Source organism: Amblyraja radiata, chromosome 39 (assembly GCF_010909765.2).
Source record: "Amblyraja radiata isolate CabotCenter1 chromosome 39, sAmbRad1.1.pri, whole genome shotgun sequence".
NCBI lineage: Eukaryota > Metazoa > Chordata > Chondrichthyes > Rajiformes > Rajidae > Amblyraja > Amblyraja radiata.
The window spans coordinates 2,964,279-2,988,589 of NC_045994.1; the positions used below are offsets into that span (position 1 = coordinate 2,964,279).

The following is a 24,311-nucleotide window of genomic DNA, read 5'->3' on the forward strand; positions in this document are numbered from 1 at the left end:
TCCCTCATACCCATCTAATCCAAAGGGCTTCGACCCAAATTTTCAACTGCCCATTTCTCTCCACAGATGCCACCCCAGTGAGGTTTCCTCTACAGTTTGTCGTTTGTGCCACATAATAATTCATTTCATTTGCCCATTCCACCAGCCTTCATATTTGTTTCAAGTTTGTAACTATCCACTTCGCAGCTTAACACACGTCTAATACACCTGTTCTGTCTTCAGCAAAATTGAGCTTTGTACAACCAAATTATTAATAAGAAAAGCAGTGGCCGCAATACTGGCCATCAGTGACAAATCACCTTACACCTCCCCTCTGTCTTGGCACTACTATTATTTAGCTAATTTTCTGGGGTGGAAGATTGCAGTCTTCACATGGACGGCCCTGTTTCGACTAATGCACAAGAAGAAGCTAATCTTCTATCCATGCTGTTACAGGACTTACTGTCTATTAAAATTGCATGAATGTATGACAACACAACAAAGTTAAAAGATTGTTGAATTCAGTTACTGTGCAATCTACTGGCTGAAGTTCCACAACATACACCTTGAAGCCCAACTTAAAATGCCTCATAATTCATAAACATTACCTTATCTAGGCCAGAACCCATGATGAGGAAAGCTGCAGGTGATTGGTGTCCACGGGGTGTGGCGCTGGATGGCAAGTTGTTACACTGTAAAATATCCTCATATTCTGACTTTCCTTTGTGGAAATCATAATCATCGCGGCGAATGGTAGAGATTTCAAAAGGATCACTTATTTCATCACCAGCTACCAGCAACACACAACAGCAAAATGTTTTGTTTGTACAGCAATCACATTGCAATAATTAACATGTAGTACGTTACTAAAACTAGAGCAAGTGTCATACAGACACTTATGGAAACAAACCCTTCAACCCACTTAGTCCACGCCAACCATTCACTCCAATCCTAAACAAACCCCATTTCGTTTTCCCCACATTACCATCAACTCCCGAGATTCTACCTCTCAGCTACACACTAATGCAATTTGCAGTGACTGATTAAACTGTTAGCCTACGTGTGTTTGGGATGAGATGGAAAACCAGAGCACCTGGAGGAAACCCACAAGGTCACAGGAAGAATGCACAAACTTCACACAGACAGATGAGAAATGAGCTCAGGTTGCTTGTGGTTGAGCTGTAACTCACTTTGCTGCACACTGCCTCAACTGCCCCCACCGTCAACAACTAGTTATTCCCCACCCTACCCCACGCAACAAAAGCTTTCATAACAAGTAACTGTACCTAAACAAGTGTTAGTCCAGGAGGCAGGAAGGTCATGTCTACAGCTTATCTTTCTTGGCCTATTCCGAACTATATCAAACTACATGTAAAATAGTGCACACAATGCTTAGAATTTATACTTTGAGTAGAATCAATATAAAGCTATTAGGAAGATAGATTCCTGCCATATTGCTCATCTTTTACATTTAGTGATGTGAATTTGCTAGTACAGCAGTAGATGTGGAGGGACAAATTGTTCTTACCCCCTTGAAGCCCATGAGCAGTCCTGGCCCAGCGTGCAGGACCATTATCCATTATTATCTGCAACAAAAAGCCGAGTTGTTTAAAGCATGCAAAGAAAACAGATTCAAGATTAAAGGTCAGGTGCCACAGAGCTACACAGCACAGAAACAGGCCCCTTGGCCCATCTTCTCCATGCTGGCCAAGTTGGCATACTGGGTTAGTCCCATTTATCGACATTTGGCCCCGAGACCTCTCAAACTCTTCCTATCCATGTATCTGTCCAAATGTCTTTAGAAACTTGCAATTTTATCTGCTCTATAACTTCCTCTCGCAACTTCACCCATTCCTTCTCTCCAGAGATGTTGCCTGTCCCGCTGAGTTACTCCAGCATTTTGCGTCTACCCAGAGAATAACAGCAGATACTGCTGTGAACGTCACAGATGAAAACGTGCTTCTTTTGGCCCATTAAAATAGCTTCCAGTTGTCATATGAATACATGAATTTAGCTTGGCAATTGACTGGAAAGCTTATTTTCCAACTTTCGTGTCAATTCTGAGGCAAGTCCATTTGCGTTCAATTTAACTAAGACAAACTTCAGGTTTCAAGGCAATTTACAGAAGTGAGAGATTGTATTTATATACCTATGTCATAGCCCAACTCACAGCTGAATCACTGGAGACTAATTGCACATAGTAAAATTCCATAAAAATGGAGTCGATACACATTTCAAATACTGTTGTGTACTTGTTAGGTGTAAAATGCAGCAAGGACACTAATGATATTTCAGCTCTTCAAAGGAGATTGCTATAGATGTTTTAATTATTTTGGACAGACGGGCATATAGCTCGAAGTCTCACCATAACACAACAAACCTAATGGCACAGCATTCAGCATCAGAATGTCTGCTTTAATTATGTTTAACACCAAGGGACAGCACATATCAGACCGACTACACAAAATGACAAAAGATACACTTTTTATAGTCAGAACCAACACAACTGACAGCAATACAATTCCAATTGTGTCACATTGGTCGGTGAGGACGCTGCAAGCTGGCAGCCCTGCCAGCAGCGTGTTAGTTTTTTCAACTTATTTTGTTTTTTTAGTGTGTTTTAATGTATGTTTTTAATGTTTCTTTGTATGTCTTGTGTGGGGGAGTAAGGGGGAAACCGCTTCAGTCACCTCCTCCACGGAGAGGCAATTGACTCTTTCCATGTCTCCTCCCCCGTGGCCTAACATCAAGGATCGGTGCGGCTTTTCCCGGAGAAGCGCCTGGGGCTTCAGCAGCGGGCGCAGCGCAGACTTTCGTTGCGGAGCACGACAGCCTGAAGCTGCGGAGCTCTCGTCTGCGGAGCTCCAGCTGGCGCAGCGTCCGCAGCCTGGGATCTCTCGTTGGGGGCCCCGGAGTAGAAGACCTTCAACTTCAACGCCTGCGGCCAACTTCTACCACGGGCGCGGCAGGGACTTACGCCAGGGGTCCCTGGAGAGGATCTCTGTCCGCCGGCCCTGCAACCCTGCAGTCTGCGGTGCTTGTGGCTGAGGCGCGGCAGGGACTTTAAATCTTCGACCGCCGACCTGCAGCCTATATATCTTGAAGCCGCGGTCTTCGGTGCGGAGGCACCAATTCAGGACTTACTTGGACTTACCCTGTCTGTACATCTGGACGCCCGCAGAGGCGACTGCGGAGGGTTGAGGTCCCGACCACGGGGGAAAATGGAGGACTGGACAAATTTTGTGCCTTCCACCAGAGTGATGAATGCTGTGGTGGATGTTTGTGTAAATTTTTATTGTGCATTGTGTGTTCTTTTTTTATTGTACCGCCGCTGGCAAATTCATTTCACTTGCACTTATGTGCAAGTGACGAATAAAACTTGATTGATTGATTGATTGATTGGACAACATTCTATAAAGTAGCAAAACTTCAAACTAGTTGATTTTATTTAGATAAAAGGTGCCCACTTCACTTTTAAGTTCCTACTCCAAACCTGACAAATTGGTTAAAGACACAAAGTGCTGGAGTAACTCAGGGGGGTCAGGCAGCATCTCTACAGAACATGAATTTTAGGTCAGAGTCCCGACCTGAGGTGTTGCCTATCCATGTTCTCCAGAGATGCTGACTGACCCACTAAGTTACTCCAACATCTTGTGTCTGATGTTATTTGATGCACTGCCAAACTATTTGCAAGCCCCTCACATTATAAACTATAGATTGAACTCACAGAATAATTGCAACCAACAGCTCGAACAGCATGGCCAGTAAGTGTGGCAATTGTGAACAATTCAAAGTGATTAGGTTCATATTTTTCAAGAGCCTGTAAAATAGAAATAGTAATAATTCATATTGAAACAGGTAATGCTGGAACACGTACTTCTACTCAATGAGCAGGCTTAATGCTATTCAAACATCAGATACACTGAATGAAAACAAGTTATGTTTATGAAAATTTCCATCCTGCACTCAAATTCACTTGGGACATCGCCGACATCTCCCAACCGTTTCTAGATCTCACCATCTCCATCACAGGAGACAGTCTATCGACTGGCATCTATTACAAACCAACTGACTCCCATAACTATCTAGACTACACTTCTTCCCACCCTGCTTTCTGTAAAGACTCTATCCTCCACTCCCAATTCCTCCGTCTACGCCGCATCTGCACCCAGGATGAGATTTTCCATACCAGGTAATCGGCGATGTTCTCATTCTTTAGGGAATGGGAGATCCGCTATTCCATTATAGGCGAGGCTCTCACTGTCTCCTCGATATCTCGTAGCTCTGCTCTTACCCCCCCCCCCCCCCCCTTCGTAATAGGGACAGTCCCTTTTGTCCTCACCTTCCACCCCATCAGCCATCGCATACAGCACATGATCCTCTGACATTTACGTCACCTCCAACAGGATCCCACTGCAAGCCACATCTTCCCATCACCTTCCACCCCTTTCAGCTTTCCGCAGAGACCGTTCCTTCCACAATCTGGTCAACTCATCCCTTCTCATCCCATCCCCAGGTACTTTCCCCTGCTACCCCAGGAGATGGAACACCTGTCCCTATATCCTCGACTCCGTCCAAGGACCCGGACATTCTTTTCAGGTGAGGCAGAGGCTCACTTGCACCTCCACCAACTTCAGCTACTGTATCCGCTGTCCCAGGTGTCGACTCCTGTATATCAGCGAGATCAAGCACAGTCCACCTAAACCTACCTGATCTCCCAGTTGCTCAGCAATTTAACTCCCCCCCGCCATTTCCAATCTGACCTTTCTGTCCTGGGCCTCCTCCATTGTCAGAGAGAGGCCCTGCAGAAGGACCTCTTTGCTCCTATACTCAACTCCTCTTGTTATGAAGGAAAACATGCCATTCGCTGTCTTCACTTCCTGCTATACCTGCATGCTTACTTTCATTGACTGATGAACAAGGACCCCCAGATCCCGCTGTACTTCCCCTTTTCCCAACTTGACACCATTTAGATAATAATCTTCCTTCCTGTTTTTGCTACCAAAGTGGATAACCTCTCTTCAGTATAAGCTTATTATCAGTAAACATTCCTGCACAGTGAAATAAGAATGGAAGAATGTATCGTGTTTGCCCTGTGGACAACTCTTGTAGCTAGATGTGGACTGTAGGCAGGGACAGGACACACCTTTTCCTTCATGCTGCACAACAGATCCACCATTGCCATGCGCCCCTCAGCATCAGTATTTCCAACTCGAATTCTTCTCTTTGCACGAGATGTGATAATCTCATCGGCCACATAGCAGTCTAGGCACAAGAACACACAAGTTCAGAGCACAAAATTACATTTCAACTTTTTTATATTAGGGATAAATTTCAAAGTAACAAGTGCCTTTGAAAATACAAGAATCATCCGAATTTTTCAGGATCGTTTGCTGGCAACTAGAGCATAGTTTTTATCTCAGTATCTGATTCAACTGCTGATGATTTGGAATTTTATCTAAGCAATACCATCTGTGCAAAGTCACACTGAGCAGTAACTGCAAGACTGGCATGTCTGTTTATTATTCCAGGATCACAGTACCTGAACCAACGCTGTTCCTGACCATTGACATTGCACCGATTACTTTGATTCCTCTGGGTTTCAGGACAGAAAGTACCTGCAGTTGGAGACAATTCAGGTCAGAAAAGAGAAGGTAAAACTTCAGAGACCAAGGTGATCTCAATCTTGCAACCTAAATGGCTATGTAGTGAAAGACTAAATTGCCGCAGCAATTAAATTCCTGTACTTCAACCAACGCCAACCTTACAGCAGCCCCCCTGCACAACAACACTTCTCACTGCCTTGGGAAAGCAGCCGTCATAATCAAGAACCACTTACATCCCGGGCTTTCTCTGTTCTCCCCGCTCCCATCAAGCAGAAGATGAAAGTTTGAAAGCACATGCCACCAGATTCCGAAACAGCTTCTTTCCCACTGTTATCGGACTACTAAACAGTCCTCTCACATGCCAAGGTTGTGGCCGCCAATCTTCCAGCCCACCTCATTGGCTAGGCCACAGCTGGAATATAATATCCAGTTCTGGTTGACACTATAGCATAGGAGAGGAAGCAGACCAGATTCACCCCAATGCTACCCAAGAAGAAACTGGATTGTCTGGGTTTGTTTTCCTTGGAGCCGAGGAAGCTGTAGGTGGGTGGGAATGGACCTGATAGTGGAGTACAAATGATGAGCTGCACAGATCGGTATAAATAAAATACTTTTACCCCCCCTCCCCCATGGCAGAGATGTCTAAGATAAGCAGGTGCAGCTTAACAGAGAAGAAGAGATTAAGGGATTGGGGAAGAAAACGTTTTCACCCAGAGGGTGGTTGGAGTCTAGAACATTCTAACTTCCATGTTATGCCACTTTCTCAACCACTCCCTACACAATCGGGACAATTTACAGAGGCCAATTAACCTACACATCTTTGGGATGCGAGAGGAACCCGAAACACCCAGAGGAAACCCACATGGTCACCTATACATGGGTATTTGGTTGGCAGGGACATTAAAGGATCATGAGGGCAGCCAAATTACAAACATATAACAATGAAATTATCCATTAGCCCAGTGTTGCAAGACATGTCCGAACTATGCAACATGTGCTTTAAATATTGAATTAGATTTATCGACATTTTGACATCAGCATTCCACGGTTTCCTTTCAAGGATGGTTAGTGATCTTTAATACAATAATCAGTATTATGTGACTGACAGTGTCATCTCTGTTGGAACCACTCTGAAAGCGATACACCAGTGGGAACAGCATAGTTAAAGAATGGTTGAGGCAAGTTATGGACTAACTTAAATAATGAATTGGAGATGATGACTTGTACCTGGAAGATCCCAGCAACAGCAGCAGCTCCACATTTGTCTCTGTGCATTCCTGCCATAATACCACCAGCTTTGATGTCGGCACCACCAGTATCATACGTTACTCCCTAGAGGGAATTTTTTTTTACATCTGTATAACTGATATCCACTGGTCAATCCAAAGACAAAAAATTTGTGAACCATTCCACAAAAATACACACTTTTCTGACAATTTGCTCAAATCTTTGATTGATAGTAGTTTATAACATCTTTTTAAAATTCTATACAGGACCCATCCACACAGCACAATCTGAAAGTATTTGAGTTATTGATTAAACAGTTTTAAATCCAATTAATTAGTATGTCTTTGCATTTTGCCTTAACACATCTTTTTCAGGTTGACTATATATTATATAATTATTATTATTATTATTATATTACCAAAACCCTCATCTTGATTGTTTATTTGTTGTATGTGAGTGAGTCCTGGAAACTCCGCTAAAACGGTACACGATAGCGCTACAATTTTTGGCCCATCTTACTCACCATTGTCCTGCTGTGTGCCATAGCCAAGTTTAGTTCAGATTGATGGTAAATTTTATAAGTTATGGGCATTAAACTTTACAAAACCACTTTTCCACTTGCCCTAGCCATCAGACGCGTTCAACGTCACAATGGGATCCCGAATATCATTTTTTTTAGAATAAAAAAACCGTGATTTTCATTGACTTTGATTTTATTCTAAAAAAACGTAATTTTAATAAAGTTCTTCCGCTTTCATTATCAGCTAACATTGTGTTGAGGTTATTTTGAGAGGAAAAAACGATTTTCATTAAGAATTCCATTAAAAAAATGTGTCATAGTGGGGGGGGGGGGGAGATAGGGGGGAGGTAAGGCATTGGGGAGCAGGGGATCGAGGGAGAGGAGGGGGTAGGGAGGGGAAAGTGGGGGAGGTGAGGAGGGAGAGCGGGGGAGGAGAGTGGGTAGGAGAGGAGGGGGAAGTGGGGGAGGTAGAGAGTGGGGGATAGAGAGAGAAGTGGGGGAGGGCAGTAGGGAGAGATAGAGGAGAGTTGAGGAGTGGGGGAGCAGGGGATAAAGGGAAAGGAGGGGGTAGAGGGCGGAGTGGGGTAATGGAGGGAGGGAGTGATTGAGGGTTGGGGAAAGGAGAGGGAGAGGTGAGGGATGGAGTGGGAAATAAGGAGGGTGAAGAGGAGGGGGTGGGAGTGCTGGGGGTGAGGGGGAATGGAGGAGGATAGGGCTAGGAAGAGGGATGGCAAGGTAATGGAGGAGGGGAGGGGGAAGAGGAAGGAGGGGAGGGGAAGAGGAAGGAGGGGAGGGGAAGAGGGAGTGAGGGGAGGGGAAGAGGAAGGAGGGGAGGGGAAGAGGAAGGAGGGGAGGGGAAGAGGGAGTGAGGGGAGTAAGCAGAGGAGGGTTGGTGGAGGGTGAGGAGGGGAACAGGCGACTGAAGAGGGAGAGTGAGATGCATTCACATTAATCTTATATTTTACAGGTTATTGCCATTTTGAAGTTTAAAAACACCACAGTCGGGCTACCAAATGCCGGCCGCGCCTGCGCAGTTGGGGAGGGTTGCCGTGACTCGCGTCACAACAGGTATCTCTGGCTTAACAACGGGAACCCATCAGCCGCGCCTGCGCAATTGAGGGCTATGGGTGAGTGGTGGAATATTGCCTTGGGGGACCGGTCCAATGGGTCCGCACCTGGTCTAGTTTCTATTATAAAAACCGAGGAAATCTGCTTTTAGGAAACCAAGTCCCCTAATTCTTCATCGCAATATGGATCGAGCACTGAAGGATTAGAATTCTGCTCAGCACCCTTTCTAATGCCACAAAAAGTACTTGTGTGACACTCCTGCCATAAGGGTAGGAGTCTGAAAACTAACATCCAGGTTCTGGAACAGCTTCTTCCAAACAACCAGACTATTGAACACTACGAACTCCAACTAAACAACAAACTGCATTGGTTGCTTGTCAGAACTGCTGTAGATTTGGGAGCAACAGCAGCAGGAGTTTAGCAAGAGATACGACTGATTGGCTCTAGCCCAAGTGGGAGGAGAGAAGTGAAAACAGTTAAAGTACAGGCCAAGGACAGGCAGACTTTACTCAGAACTGCTGTAGATTTTGGAGCAACAGCAGCAGGAGCTTTGCAAGAGATACGACTGATTGGCTCTAGCCCAAGTGGGAGGAGAGAAGTGAAAACAGTTAAAGTAGAGGCCAAGGACAGGCAGACTTTACTCAGAACTGCTGTAGCTTTGGGAGCAACAGCAGCAGGAGGTAAGCAAGAGATACGACTGATTGGCTCTAGCCCAAGTGGGAGGAGAGAAGTGAAAACAGTTAAAGTAGAGGCCAAGGACAGGCAGACTTTACTCAGAACTGCTGTAGCTTTGGGAGCAACAGCAGCAGGAGATTAGCAAGATATACGACTGATTGGCTCTAGCCCAAGTGGGAGGAGAGAAGTGAGTCAGTGCCGGGAAAACAGTTGAAAACTGAGGAATTTGGTTTGTAAATTGGTAAATCAGGCAATTTATCGGTCAATTTAAGCAAGACGGCTCTTAGCGAGCGGCAGTGAGTGAAGTGCCCTGTGAGAAAAGTGTGAGTCTTTGGCGAGGAGGCTGAGGAGAGGAGACCACGCAATACGCTTGAGAGGTAGAGACGAAAGAAGGAGATGTCAGGCAAGCTGATTCAGTGCGATGCTTGCAGTATGTGGGAGGTCAAGGACACCGCTGGTGCCTCTGGCTGCTACAAATGCGAGAAGTGCATCCAGGTAGAGCTCCTGAAGGGCCGTGTTGGGGAACTTGAGAAGCAAGTGGATGACCTCCGGTTCGTCCGAGAAACGGAGTCGTTCCTCGACAAGTCCTACAGTACGATTGTTACACCTAAGGTACTGGAAGAGAGAAGGTGGGAGACAGTGAGAACGGGAGGGAAGCATGGAATGCCAACTTCCCCGGGTGTTGTACCTCTTGTGAACAGGTTCACCCACTTAGAAGCTGTCAGGACAGAAGAGGTGTTTACACTGGGCGGCGGACTGGCTTGTGATGCGAATAGGGCTGTTGAGCCAAAACCAAAAAGGCCTAAGGCAGGCAACGCCATTGTAGTGGGAGACTCCATTGTGAGAGGTACGGACAGGGGTTTCTGTGGCAACAGACGGGATGCGAGGATGGTGTGCTGCCTTCCTGGTGCCAGGATCCAGGATGTCACGGACAGAGTGCAGAAAATCCTCAAGGGCGAAGGTGAACATCCGGAAGTGGTAGTGCATGTCGGCACAAACGATGTCGGAAAGAAGGGGATGAATATTCTGCAGCGTGACTTTAGAGAGCTCGGAAAAATGCTGAAAAGCAGGACCTCCAGGGTTGTTATCTCCGGTTTGCTTCCAGTTCCTCGTGCTGGCGAGAGCAGGAACAGGGTGATACGGGACCTGAACGTGTGGCTGAGGAACTGGTGCACGGGGCAGGGATTTAGATTCTTAGATCACTGGGATCTGTTTTGGGGTAAGGGGGAACTGTACAAAAGGGACGGATTGCATCTTAACAGGTGTGGGACCAGCATTCTGGCAGGCAGGTTTGCCACTGCTACACGGGTGGTTTTAAACTGAATAAGGGGGGTGGGGTGTCGAATGGGATAGTGGAGGATGGAGTTAAAGGGAAAGGGTTTCTTAAATGTGTGAGCGTAGAAGGGGTAAGAGTGTTGTAAAAACAAGCCTGAAGGCTTTGTGTCTCAATGCAAGGAGCATTCGTAATAAGGTGGATGAGTTGAATGTGCAGATAGCTATTAATGACTATGATATAGTTGGGATCACGGAGACATGGCTCCAGGGTGACCAAGGCTGGGAGCTGAACATCCAGGGATATTCAATATTCAGGAGGGATAGAGAGAAAGGAAAAGGAGGTGGGGTAGCGTTGCTGGTTCGAGAGGAGATTAACGCAATGGAAAGGAAGGACAATAGTTTGGAGGATGTGGAATCGGTATGGGTAGAGCTGCGAAACACTAAGGGGCAGAAAACGCTGGTGGGTGTTGTGTACAGGCCACCTAACAGTAGTAGTGAAGTTGGAGATGGTATCAAACAGGAAATTAGAAATGCGTGCGACAAAGGCAAAACCGTTATAATGGGTGACTTCAATCTACATATAGATTGGGTGAATCAAATTGGCAGGGGTGCTGAGGAAGAGGATTTCTTGGAATGTATGCGGGATAGTTATCTAAATCAACATGTAGAGGAACCAACGAGAGAGCAGGCTATTTCAGACTGGGTATTGAGTAATGAGGAAGGGTTAGTTAGCAGTCTTGTTGTACGTGCCCCCTTGGGCAAGAGTGACCATAATATGGTTGAGTTCTTCATTAGGATGGAGAGTGACATTGTTAATTCAGAAACAATGGTTCTGAACTTAAAGAAAGGTAACTTTGAGGGTATGAGACGTGAATTGGCCAAGATTGACTGGCAATTAATTCTAAAAGGGTTGACGGTGGATATGCAATGGAAGACATTTAAAGACTGCATGGATGAACTACAAAAATTGTTCATCCCAGTTTGGCAAAAGAATAAATCAGGGAAGGTAGTACATCCGTGGATAACAAGGGAAATCAGGGATAGTATCAAAGCGAAGGATGATGCGTACAAATTAGCCAGAAAAAGCAGCATACCGGAGGACTGGGAGAAATTCAGAGACCAGCAGAGGAGGACAAAGGGCTTAATTAGGAAAGGAAAAATAGATTATGAAAGAAAACTGGCAGGGAACATAAAAACTGACTGCAAAAGTGTTTATAGATATGTGAAAAGAAAGAGATTAGTTAAAACAAATGTAGGTCCCTTGCAGTCAGAAACAGGTGAGTTGATCATGGGGAACAAGGATATGGCGGACCAATTGAATAACTACTTTGGTTCCGTCTTCACTAAGGAAGACATAAATAATCTGCCGGAAATAGCAGGGGACCGCGGGTCAAAGGAGTTGGAGGAATTGAGTGAAATCCAGGTTAGCCGGGAAGTGGTGTTGGGTAAATTGAATGGATTAAAGGCCAATAAATCCCCAGGGCCAGATAGGCTGCATCCCAGAGTACTTAAGGAAGTAGCTCCAGAAATAGTGGATGCATTAGTAATAATCTTTCAAAACTCTTTAGATTCTGGAGTAGTTCCTGAGGATTGGCGGGTAGCAAACGTAACCCCACTTTTTAAGAAGGGAGGGAGAGAGAAAACAGGGAATTACAGACCAGTTAGTCTAACATCGGTAGTGGGGAAATTACTAGAGTCAGTTATTAAAGATGGGATAGCAGCACATTTGGAAAGTGGTGAAATCATTGGACAAAGTCAGCATGGATTTACAAAAGGTAAATCATGTCTGATGAATCTTATAGAATTTTTCGAGGATGTAACTAGTATCGTGGATAGGGGAGAACCAGTGGATGTGGTGTATCTGGACTTCCAGAAGGCTTTCGACAAGGTCCCACATAAGAGATTAGTATACAAACTTAAAGCACACGGCATTGGGGGTTCAGTATTGACGTGGATAGAGAACTGGCTGGCAAACAGGAAGCAAAGAGTAGGAGTAAACGGGTCCTTTTGACAATGGCAGGCAGTGACTAGTGGGGTACCGCAAGGCTCAGTGCTGGGACCCCAGCTATTTACAATATATATTAATGATCTGGATGAGGGAATTGAAGGCAATATCTTCAAGTTTGCGGATGACACTAAGCTGGGGGGCAGTGTTAGCTGTGAGGAGGATGCTAGGAGACTGCAAGGTGACTTGGATAGGCTGGGTGAGTGGGCAAATGTTTGGCAGATGCAGTATAATGTGGATAAATGTGAAGTTATCCATTTTGGTGGCAAAAACAGGAAAGCAGACTATTATCTAAATGGTGGCCGACTAGGAAAAGGGGAGATGCAGCGAGACCTGGGTGTCATGGTACACCAGTCATTGAAAGTAGGCATGCAGGTGCAGCAGGCAGTGAAGAAAGCGAATGGTATGTTAGCTTTCATAGCAAAAGGATTTGAGTATAGGAGCAGGGAGGTTCTACTGCAGTTGTACAGGGTCTTGGTGAGACCACACCTGGAGTATTGCGTACAGTTTTGGTCTCCAAATCTGAGGACGGACATTATTGCCATAGAGGGAGTGCAGAGAAGGTTCACCAGACTGATTCCTGGGATGTCAGGACTGTCTTATGAAGAAAGACTGGATAGACTTGGTTTATACTCTCTAGAATTTAGGAGATTGAGAGGGGATCTTATAGAAACTTATAAAATTCTTAAGGGGTTGGACAGGCTAGATGCAGGAAGATTTCTCCCGATGTTGGGGAAGTCCAGGACAAGGGGTCACAGCTTAAGGATAAGGGGGAAATACTTTAAAACCGAGATGAGAAGAACATTTTTCACACAGAGAGTGGTGAATCTCTGGAACTCTCTGCCACAGAGGGTAGTCGAGGCCAGTTCATTGGCTATATTTAAGAGGGAGTTAGATGTGGCCCTTGTGGCTAAGGGGATCAGAAGGTATGGAGAGAAGGCAGGTACGGGATACTGAGTTGGATGATCAACCATGATCATATTGAATGGCGGTGCAGGCTCGAAGGGCCGAATGGCCTACTCCTGCACCTAATTTCTATGTTTCTATGTTGCACGAGGGACAGCTGGCGGTTTAATTTTGCACTAAATTGATTTTATTTTTGTTTGAGCTTTTTTTCCCTTAGTTTTTTTAATTATATAACCTTTTAAATACTGTGTTTACAAACCTGTTGTGCTTCTGTAAGTAAGAACTTCATTGTTCTGTTTCAGTACATATGACAATAAAACACTCAACTATTTGCTCTCGTGATTTGAATGAGGCACAATGGATAAATGTGGATAATTCTAACATATTAGGTGAAAATTTCATAGACCTTGGTCTCTGCAAACAAAATTAAGGTGGCATCAATTCTACATCAACTGAGGCATAGAATACAGCAGGAGGTGGGAGGTTGGGTCATTGTACATACCATTTATGGACAAACTGGAGCACACTGTAAGTTCTAGTCACACTATTGGTGGGATGTGGGAACACAAGAGGGCACAGAGGAGGTTTGAAGTTACCAGATCTGAAGAAATGAGAGACTGACTACACCCTGGTGGTTTCTTTGAACAAAATAGACTGGGCAAAAGGTGGGGGATTTAATCAAAGTATGTAATGAGAGGCCCAAAAACGATAAGCATGGATGGATCGTTTCCTTGGCAGAGAGGGCATAGATTAGGCCAAGTTAATTGGTAGAAATAATTAGAGATGATTTTCCCATCTCTGCCCACCCATATTCAAAGTGTTGTGGGTCAGGGCTTGGTAGGGTTATCAGGACACACCTACCACAGCACTTGAAGTGGCACAATCTACTTAATTATAGTTCAAGAGCTAAACATTGTAAGCCTTGCCAGCCTAAAGAAACTGCCTCCACCCGAGCCAAAACACAACATTCTATAATTTATAATTAAGGGACTCTAATGTAAAACTAGTCTCAATGGAAAATCAAAAAGTACAGGTGACGGAGGTCTAATATAAACAAAATGCCAGACACGACAAGTCAGGCAACATCTATGGAAGGAGAAACAGTTAACCTTTAGATGCTGCCTGATCAGTTTAGTCTTTCCAGCTACTTACCATCTTTTAATTTCAGTTCAGACCAATTAAATTAAAATCAAAGTCTATTTAACGCGGATAGGTATGCAAAATTAAATATAATGATAAAAACATTATAAGCATGGATTCAAAACAACGATGAGATAACCACAGGCTATTAAACATTCTTATACCTTGCCAACAAGCAGGAGTGTTTTTTCTGTGGCACCTTCTCCAGTATATACCAGCTCAATAACCCGTGCTTGATGACGTGGAACATCTGCAGTGATTTTTATTTTGAGAGGGGGTGAAAAGAAAACCACATTTTTAAAATATCGCCCTTTGGTCTATTAGATGGTTACATATGATCTAACTTAAATGCAAGAACATAATGGTAATTAGTTTTAAACAGATCATTATAAAATTCAATTACTTAAGTACCAGAATTTCATTCCGATAGTTCAGATTAGAAATTATTCACTTGTGAAAACATTGCAGTGAGACAGAACAAAATTGCGACATTGTCTGAAGCAATCTTCCATAACATTGAGAACAGTCATAAACTGAAATTGTACGAATGCAAATTCAAAGCTGCAGAATATCCACAGTGAATAGTTATTATTTCAACAAGATAAAGCATTCAACGTTTACTTCTTTGTTTATAGAGTTGATGGTAGAAATATATTAGGGCGACACAAAGGTGCAGCTAGTAGAGCTGTTGCCTCAACGTGAGACCCAGATTTGATCCTCGCCGCGTGCCCTTCTGTGTGGAGTTTGCACCTTCTCCCCTTGACTGCATGGGTTTCATCCAGGTGCTCGTTTCCTCCCATATGCCAAGAACGTGCCATTTGTAGGTCCTTATCCATTATAGGCTTATTAGAAAAGTTGGCATTAAAGGGACATTAAATCTTTCTAGTGGTCCATTATAGCACATCAAATACATCATCCCTGCTTCCTACCAAATTAATAAAACATGATTTTGGCCTTAAATCTGTGTCGCCTTGCCCAACTTCATTGGTTAGACCACTGCTGGAGTACTGCATGTAGCTCCAGTCAACACAGTATAGGAGAGGAGAAGATATAGCTGGAAAGGGTTCAAAGGAGATTCACCAAGATGTTGCTTGGGATGGTGTTTCAATTATGAGACATTAGAAAGGATGGGTCTGCCTTCCATGGAGGAGAGGAAGTTAAAAGGAGCCACAACTGAGATATACAATTATGAAGGGTATCGTATAGTTGTAATAACTAGAAATGTTGATAGCTCCTTTCCGCTCAACAGATGCTGCTCAACCTGCTGAGTTCCTCCAGCAGATTGTTTGCTGTCAGAGATAAAATCGAAGGACATAGATTTAGGGTTAGGGGGGGGGGGGGTAAGAGTATTAGAAAGGATCTAATGGGGACCCTGATGACCCAGAGACTGGCAGTACCTCAAATGCACTGCCGAGAGTGGCAGAAGCAGAATTGCTGGCAACAATTAAGTGTAGGGATGAGCATTTGAATTACCTGGACATAAAAGGACAAGTGTTGGAAGATGTGATTGATATGGATGAATTCCCAATGGTCAACATGGACGTCATGGGCCAATAAACCATTTCCACAACATTTAATAAACTCTCTCTGTCTTCACTATCTTGAAAGCATTTCCTTCCTTGCTGGAGACAGATGCAAAGTACTTTTCCCTTGGCATCCACACGCAACTTCTCCTTTTGCCCTTAACCCCACTTGTCAACATACTTCCCTTTTTACTTCATATTCCTGTAGAACATTCATGAAATATCATGCATGTTAACATTTTCTTTCACTGCCTCATTTTAGTTTTCACTTCCCTTCTGATTCTTTTGAACCAAGGAAATAACAATAGTACTAACACCAATTTCCATACCGGGATCATAGAATCACGTGATTAGAATTTTTTAAAAATCTGAAAATTCACCAGGCTATTTCCATGCTGCACCCCCAGACTAATCTTACCTTTGGCACAGCGATTGACTGCTGCCAAGCATGGGTATTGCTCCTGTAGAGTTGCTACATCGCTAGTTACTGATACCTGGCAACAAAAGAGATTAACAATTCAGAGACAGGGACTGCAGATGCTGGAATCTGGAGCAAGAAACAATCTTCTGGAGTAACTCAGTGGATCAAGTAGTCTTGATACAGATGCTGCTTGGCCCACCGAGTCCCTCCAGCAGATTCTTTGTAGATTAATGATTTAAATTGAAGGGGATAGGGTAGGGAATCAAAAACGAGACGACATCGGTTTAAGGCGAGGGGGTCAAGATTTAGTACAAACCCGAGGGCATCTTTTTCACTCAAAGGTTGGTGGGTATTTGGATCGAGCTGCCAGAGGAAAGAGTTGAGGCAGCTACTTTTATAGCATTTAAAGGACATTTGGACAGGTACCTTGAATGGAAATGCTTAGAGCGATATGGGCCAAAAGTGGACAAATGCGACTAGCTTAGATGGGGGAACCTTGGTTGGCATGAAGGGCATGTTTCTGTGCTGTACGACAAGCTGGCTTTGAACGTCCAGTAGGATTATTTGGTTTTACAGTATTAAAGTGCCAGAAGCAAATAGCACATCACATTTCAGATCAGAACATAAAAGGCAACATAATTAAAACCAATCTTTAAATTTTATAAAAGTCAATAAAAACATTTTTACCCATTTCTGTTGTTAACTGGTACCTGGATGGGAAAGGTAGGAGTGATTAGGGGCCAAACACAGGCAAATCTGACTAACAGATGGGGCAAACTTGGTGGCCATGGTTGGTCCGAAGGACTTGTTTCTGTGCCATATGACTAACTCCATCAAAAGCTTCAACTTTTTTCATTCAAATGGATATTCATGCAATTAGCAAACAGGGGTTCTGACATAAGATGCACAGGTTTGTAGGTTAATTGGCCGCTGAATTGCCTTTCATGTGCAGGAAGTAGATGAAAAAGTGGGACAACATAGAATTTAGTACGATCTAAACTTCACCCACCCTTTGGGTAGAAAAGACTTCAGGGAAATTGAACCATTTGGACTTCTTTCAATTAATAAAGGAATAAAGAGCTGAACTAGTCCTGCCCTCTAAATGAATTTGGCATAAATTTCCAAAATATATAATATGAAAGCAGAAAATAAAATGTTTAATAGTTTTAAAACAAATCAATCAATCAATCAATCAATATGGTATTGAAGCATACACTTACAGAGACAACAGAATTACGAAAAATATTCTGAACATAGACAGCCACATTTGGTGCAGCCATTCGCTCTGGATCAGATCCACCAATATCTCTGCATACGGTTCTGGAAAGAGATCATTTTAACTCGAGCAACAAATCTTCAGGCAGTCAACTCATTAAATGAACATTTAAAAGGAATCAAATGAATCTCTGGACTTTCAGTTTATAACTGCACTACTATTTTTATATGAAGTTTTTTTTAACATGGATTTCACTCCAGACAGAAGGAATAAAACAGGATCAATTTTAACTAGTTTCAGCCCAGTTCATCACAGGCACAGCCCTCCGCAACATCATAACAATCTGCAAGACTCTGCATCTTGAGTCTTCTCACTGCTACTATTGGGCAAGTACCACAGACTTCTGCACCTACTGGTCTAGAAAAGGATACTTTCCCACAACTTTCAGGTTCTTGAACCAACCTGCATGCCCTTAATTCCACCTCAACAATGGATCCACTTCTGACACAAACAAACTTTCTTCAAATTATTTTTTCGCCTTAATGTCTTACTTTAAAAAAAAAAATTTGCAGTCTTCTATCTTTTAGAAGTGGTGTAATTTGTTTTGTGTTTGTCCTATTCTATGTGCCCATGATGCTGCTGCAAGTAGGTTTTCATTATACCTATACCTCCCTGCAGTTAAGCATGACAATAACTTAAATTTCACATAATTGAACACACGATAATACTTCTGAAAACCGTGCTACTTGGAGCATTTGAGATTACGTTTCCAGATTATAACAAAACAAATATATTGTATTGAAGCAAACACTTAGAGATGACAGAATTACGAAAAGAATATTCTGAACAGTCATTCTTCAAATATATCATGTAAAAAAACCTTCATACAGTTACGCTATCTTAATCCAAAAAGTGAGGCCTCAGTTTGCTAATTAGTTTATGTTTTGATGGCTATTCCATCGTTACATATTTTATGCAACCTTTTAACTTTGTCACCATTGCTTACCTGCCTTGTTCCAGTGCTGAGGCCAATTGTTCAAGTTTCTTCCCTTCCTCCTCACTGGAGGCCCACACACCGAGACAGCCTACTCTGGTGGCCTTTTCTTTGTGTGCTTCACGGATTTCCAATGGCTGCAACATATCATCATAGGAACAGGTTTAGTTAACTAGGCACGAAAACTTTGAGTGTAATTTTAAATGATTCATTAAGTATAAGAGCAATGTTTTACTTCAGCAGACTGCAATGGAGAAACATTTCATGGAAACATCTCTCGTTCATTCTGCCTCCCAAAATATTAATTGTAGCTTGTCCATTTATCCTCATCAAACACCGCACAGAGCAATCCAAAGAAAATTGCAAAGCAAAAATGAAATGAAGATGAACCAGGAATAAAAGATGATAGGGAATCAACTTGAAGCTTTATCCATATATTTTTCTAAAAGATATGACCTGACCTATTGCGTATCGCCAACAGTTATGCTTTAATCCACAGGTAATGAGCAACATGCAGAATTCACAGTGCTGTCCTGGTACATTCAAAGTCAAAGTCAATTTTATTTGTCACATACACCCCGAAGGTGCAATGAAATGAATTTGCCAGCAGCGATCAGCATATTTACTTACGACATATAAAGCCTGCAGAGCTCCAAGCACAGACACCAAGGAAGCATCTTTGAACAATCCTTCTGGGGGACACACCAACAGGGGCCTTTTCATACCGGCCTTCAAAGCACTGGGGAATGTAAAGTTGAGAATGGAACAATGTCACATGCGAAACGCAAATCATTAACAGAAACTAACAATCTTTACATTTTTGTAGTTCAAAATGACAGGAAGTAGATACAAGACAAAACGCCTTCTGCAAAATGCCAAAGATTTTCACTTGAAGTCCAAGATAAATAAAAATTGAGATAAATGTACTGTCATGAGAGAAAAGAAACAAATGCTGATTTCACCATATTTATACACTTTGCAAACTAATTCACAAGTGATCATTGATTTCAGCCTACACGAACCCCAATTTATTATAGGCAATGCAATCTAGAATATGCAAGAAAGCTTCATGACATGATACCGTTTGATGCCACTGGCAGCCGCATCACTGAATCTCCGCACGTCATCATAATCTCTATTGAGAGGTCCAGTTGGTGAAAAGATCTATAAAAGATAAGTTTGGATAGTTAACAATTACTATGTTGGGGGGAGGGGTTCTTGCCAAAATTCTAATCAGTAATATCCCGATATAAAAATCATAATTCACCAAAAAGACATATGTTAATGAATCCTTTATTCCTGGCTACAATCCAGTAAATCTGTCCATCATACTCGATGAGCATACTCGATGTACAGAACCCTGCATGGTACTCCAATTGAGTTTTAATTGGGGTTTAACTAAAGTCTTGAGTTTCAGCACAAATTTCCCATTTTTGTACTCTGTTCTCAAAGTCTTTTAGATTCCTTCCATCTTCAACAATATAAAAATAATCTCTGGGCTGTTTCTGAACTCTAAAATTAAAACATCTAATTTATGTCCCTCGCCTTTAACCTTTTCTACTAAAATGAATCAATCCACACTTGTATTACATTTATAAATTTGATTTATTCCTTCAAATTACAAATCCACAAACATATGCCCATTGCAGCCAAAAGAGTAACAGCTGGGGTTTTTAACATACAGCTATCCTTAAAAGATCAGAGGGCAGTCCCTTAATTTAAAAGCTGGTCAGCACTAGTTTTATCTCTGCCCCTTTTCGATTCCATATCCTTGCAGCCACTGTACTTTGAACCCTTGACCTTATTTTATCTTTATAAGTCCGTGGCACTGCATCAAAAGCCATTTGAAAGACACACAATTAACATCCACAATGTCATATTAAACATACAGCACAAGAACAGGCTGCTCAGTCCACAAAGTCTGTGCCAAGGAAAACTAACCAGAGGTTCAGTGATACGGCTGTCACTAGCACCTATGAAAAAGAATGGCCTTGCACATCATTAAACTTTGCTCCTCTGATCTTAAAGCTGGTATCTCTAGTTTTTTGTAAACACCCTGGGAAAAAGATTGTCTAGTATGCCTCTCAATTCTATCAGGTCTCCACTGAACCCCCAGCATTCCAGAGAAAAAAAGAACAAATGTCTTCAAACTCTCCTTAAGTTGGGGGCGCTGTCCTGTGCACGGTTGCCCAGCCAGCAGCTGTCCTGTCCTTTCATCTTTTTTTCTTATTTTTAGTTAGTTTAGTGTTTTGTTTTAGGAGTTCTAGCTTTTCTATGTGTGGGGGAGAGGGGGGGAAGGGGGAAACTAATTTTCAGGGTCCCTACCTGGTCGGAGATGCAGCTTTTCTCCGGGCTGCACTCTCGACCCATCCTCGCGGCCTAACAGCGGGCCTGGAGCGGCGTTTCCTGAGGGGGCCGCCCAGAACCTCGGCATCGGCATCGGCGGTGGCGGCGGCAGAGCTGCAGGTCTGAGGACGGCGGTGCAGCGCTGGAGTGCCATTGCGGGGCGGGCGGTGCCTTGCCTGGGTCGCTGAGCTGGAACTCCGGTGAGCTGGGTCCGTTGCGGAGCTGCGGGTCTGTAGAGCGGCTGCGGGCAGCGGCGATGAACTTTCCACCGGGAGCCTGGGATCTCTCGATGAGATTGCCAGTTGAGCTCCATTCGGCGCGGCCTTGTCGGCTCCGGAAGCCACGGTCTCGAGTAAGGAGGCGGCCGTTTCCAGGGTTCCCATGCCGCTGAGAGGACTCTCCCGACGCCGGAACAACATCACCCGGCAAGAACGGACTGGAACATCGGGCCTCCGTAGAGGCAACTGTGGAGGCCTCAATAGGCCCGACTATGGGGGAACTGGGGTTGGGGACTGGACTTTGTGCCTTCCCTCATAATGGGAACCATTGTGGGGGGATGTTTTCATGTTAAAGTTCTTTAGTATTGTCATGTTTGTATTCTTTTTTTTTATGTGCTGCATTGGCATAACAAATTCCACCAGCCTGGCTGTGTGGTCATTAAAAGAATCAATCAATCAATCCTTGCAATTAATACCCTCTAATCCAGGCAGCCTCTGGTGAACCTCTCCTGCACCCTCTGCAAAGCCTCCAAATCCTTCCTGCAATGGGGCAAATAGAACTGCACGCAATACTGAAGATGCAGCCAAACCAAAATCTTGTAGAGCTGCTTCATGACTTCCCGACTCTTAGACACAATGCCCCAACCATATGCCTTCTTGGTTTGATTTAGCATTATTTTCGGCACAGATAGTGTGTGACAAATTGGCTTATACCTATGGTTTTGCATACAGTTCCCCGAGGAGGATCTACTATCATCCAATACAATTGCTCCACTCTATTAAACCTCTTTTCTATCTGTAAATCTAGCACCATTTTTAGTGACTGGAACTGATGCACTACAGCGCTGAGCTTTCCCTTTGTTCTACTTATTGCACTCGAGATTGGCTTGATTGGATTTATATATAGCATTATTGACAGATTCTTGATTAGTAAGGGTGTCAGGCGTTTTGGGGAGAAAGCAGGAGAATGGGTTTGAGAGGGAAAGATAGATCAGCTATGATTGAATGGCGGAGTAGACTTAATGGGCTGAATGGCCTAATTCTGCTCGCATAACTTCAGATGTAATTTGAAAGTAGGCGAGACAAAGGCTTTCTCTCTTCCTGTGCAAGCATTGCAATAATAAGCCCAAACCAACGTAAAAAAAAACCTGCCGATGAAAACTTCACCTAACATGTTAACAGATAGTAAATGTTTCACAATGCTATTTTAAAATTATATTTTTAGGTGCTCCACAAGAAGAAAAAGCTTGTGCTTTGCAAACCAAAAGATGAAAAGGAATATAAATAAACCTTATGTAGGAATCTCTGCAGGAATAGTGGGTGGAACTGATCCACATTTGAGAGATGGGGACATCCGGAAGTGACGGTGCTGCCCAAGCAGCTGCGGCTCACCTGCAGCACGTATGTCTTTCCTTTTTTTTTGGTTTTATTTTGTCCTGTTTAGTTTATTTCGTTTATTTGACTTGTGTATGTGTGGGGGGGGGGGGGGGGGGGGGTGAGAGAAACTGTTTTTAGTCTCCTCCTTCGGGGGGGATGCGACCTTTTCTTGTCGTATACCCCGTCTCCATCTGCGCTGAGGCTTAATCGCGGAGCTGTAGGCCAGGACTTACCAACGCGAGGCTGGCCGACTTCGGGGCTGTGGTGGCGTTCTGGCGGTGGCGACCCGACTTCAGAGCTTCGGCTGCGAGCCTAGTGGACTCGGCCGCAGGCCAAGTGGACGACATCGTCGGGAGCTCGCAGGTCCCAGGTTGGTGGCCGGTTCTCCGGAGCTCCCGCAACGACAGCTGCGTCCACTGGACTGGAGGGTGACAGCTTCGACCGCCCCGGGCCGCGGAGTTTGAACCGGCCCATTCGCGGAGCTCGGATTCAGCCACTGGACTTACCATCACCCGGCGGGGACACAACATCGGAAGCCTGGATCGCTTCAACGCAGAGGGAGAACAAGGAGGGAAGAGACAAGGACTTTAAGACTTTTCCCTTCAATCACAGTGAGGAGGTGCCTGGTAGACTCACTGTGGTGGATGTTAAACTCTGTTAAGTGTGTGTTTTGTTATTTTATTCTATGTTATGACTGCAAGGTATACAATTTCGTTCAGACTGAAATGTCTGAATGACAATAAAGGATACTTTACTTTATTTTACTATAGATACGTTCACAGTTTGTGTTTTCTTCAGGAATGGAACTTAAGTTTATTTTGCTGATAAATATTACACACATACTTCAGTGTTATGGCCAGACAGGTTTCTTCTAAAATGAAGCAAGGGAAGCACAACATGAATATCTGCAACTGTTGTAGATAGCTGCAATCTTAACTTACTCACCAGTCGAGCTCCTGGGAGATCAGGAGCAGGCACCAACACCACATCCTGTTCCACTGACGCATCGATCTGGAAAGCAGAATTTAGTCTCATTAAACTGAAGAACCCATTATTTTAAAAAAAGTTAACAGAAGCAGTTGAACATTTCTGGGAACAGTTGGTCCATGAAGAGAAACAAAATTCATCTTGAGAAAAAAAAACAAAGTACTTGAGTAACTCAGTGGCAGCATCTCCACGAAATTTATAGGTGATATTTTGGGTCAGGACTGGAATTCATGCCCTCCAGTGATGTTGCCTGACCCACCGAACGAACAAAGTTTGGTCTTAGTTACTTTGTGAACTTTAATATTAACAGCAATGAATAAATCTAGTGTTTAGTACAAATGAAAATGTATTTTAGATTTTCTTCTACAGTTCCCATTCTACCATAAGAACTGCATAAGCAAATCGTTTCATCACATGAAGTAGAAGGTCTGTTAAGTTCAGTAAATGATATAAAACTAGATTTTAAAAATGAATTAAAACATATTCAGCAATTAGACAGCAACACTCCTCCAGCACATTGTCTTGTTATAAATGTACAATTAAGACAGATATTAAGCATACTTACAGATTTGTACTGGTTAAGTAGACCCTTCAAACTTTGCAAATCTTCAGTAAGCTTGTCAATGGTATTTGTAACTAAGACGACACCATCAAATGACAGCCTGCCCACAGAAAAAATGTCTATGGTTATCTACATTTAGCATGAATAATGACAAATTTAACGAGCTTGTTCAACCTTTAGTAAACTGGACTTGTAATTAAGAAGCAGGGCAAATATCAGGTAAGCACTTGTCAGTAATTCAAAAAAACATCCACAATTTAGAAATG

At 43.4% G+C, this 24,311-nt stretch overlaps 1 protein-coding gene across 1 annotated transcript in view; it reads right to left on the reverse strand.

Moving 5' to 3' along the window:
- The window catches only part of LOC116967467 (putative aminopeptidase W07G4.4), a 36,376-nt gene that overhangs the window by 1,607 nt on the left and 10,458 nt on the right, over positions 1-24,311 (reverse strand). The window contains exons 3-16 of the mRNA XM_033014057.1: positions 24,049-24,145; positions 23,442-23,507; positions 19,637-19,719; positions 19,186-19,294; positions 18,568-18,692; positions 17,566-17,665; positions 16,343-16,418; positions 14,566-14,651; positions 6,813-6,917; positions 5,522-5,597; positions 5,126-5,244; positions 3,707-3,799; positions 1,508-1,565; positions 588-769 (exon numbers count right to left, since the gene is read on the reverse strand). Of these exons, the coding sequence (XP_032869948.1) occupies positions 588-769; positions 1,508-1,565; positions 3,707-3,799; positions 5,126-5,244; positions 5,522-5,597; positions 6,813-6,917; positions 14,566-14,651; positions 16,343-16,418; positions 17,566-17,665; positions 18,568-18,692; positions 19,186-19,294; positions 19,637-19,719; positions 23,442-23,507; positions 24,049-24,145 (1,375 nt within the window). The remainder of the gene's footprint in view (positions 1-587; positions 770-1,507; positions 1,566-3,706; positions 3,800-5,125; positions 5,245-5,521; positions 5,598-6,812; positions 6,918-14,565; positions 14,652-16,342; positions 16,419-17,565; positions 17,666-18,567; positions 18,693-19,185; positions 19,295-19,636; positions 19,720-23,441; positions 23,508-24,048; positions 24,146-24,311) is intronic.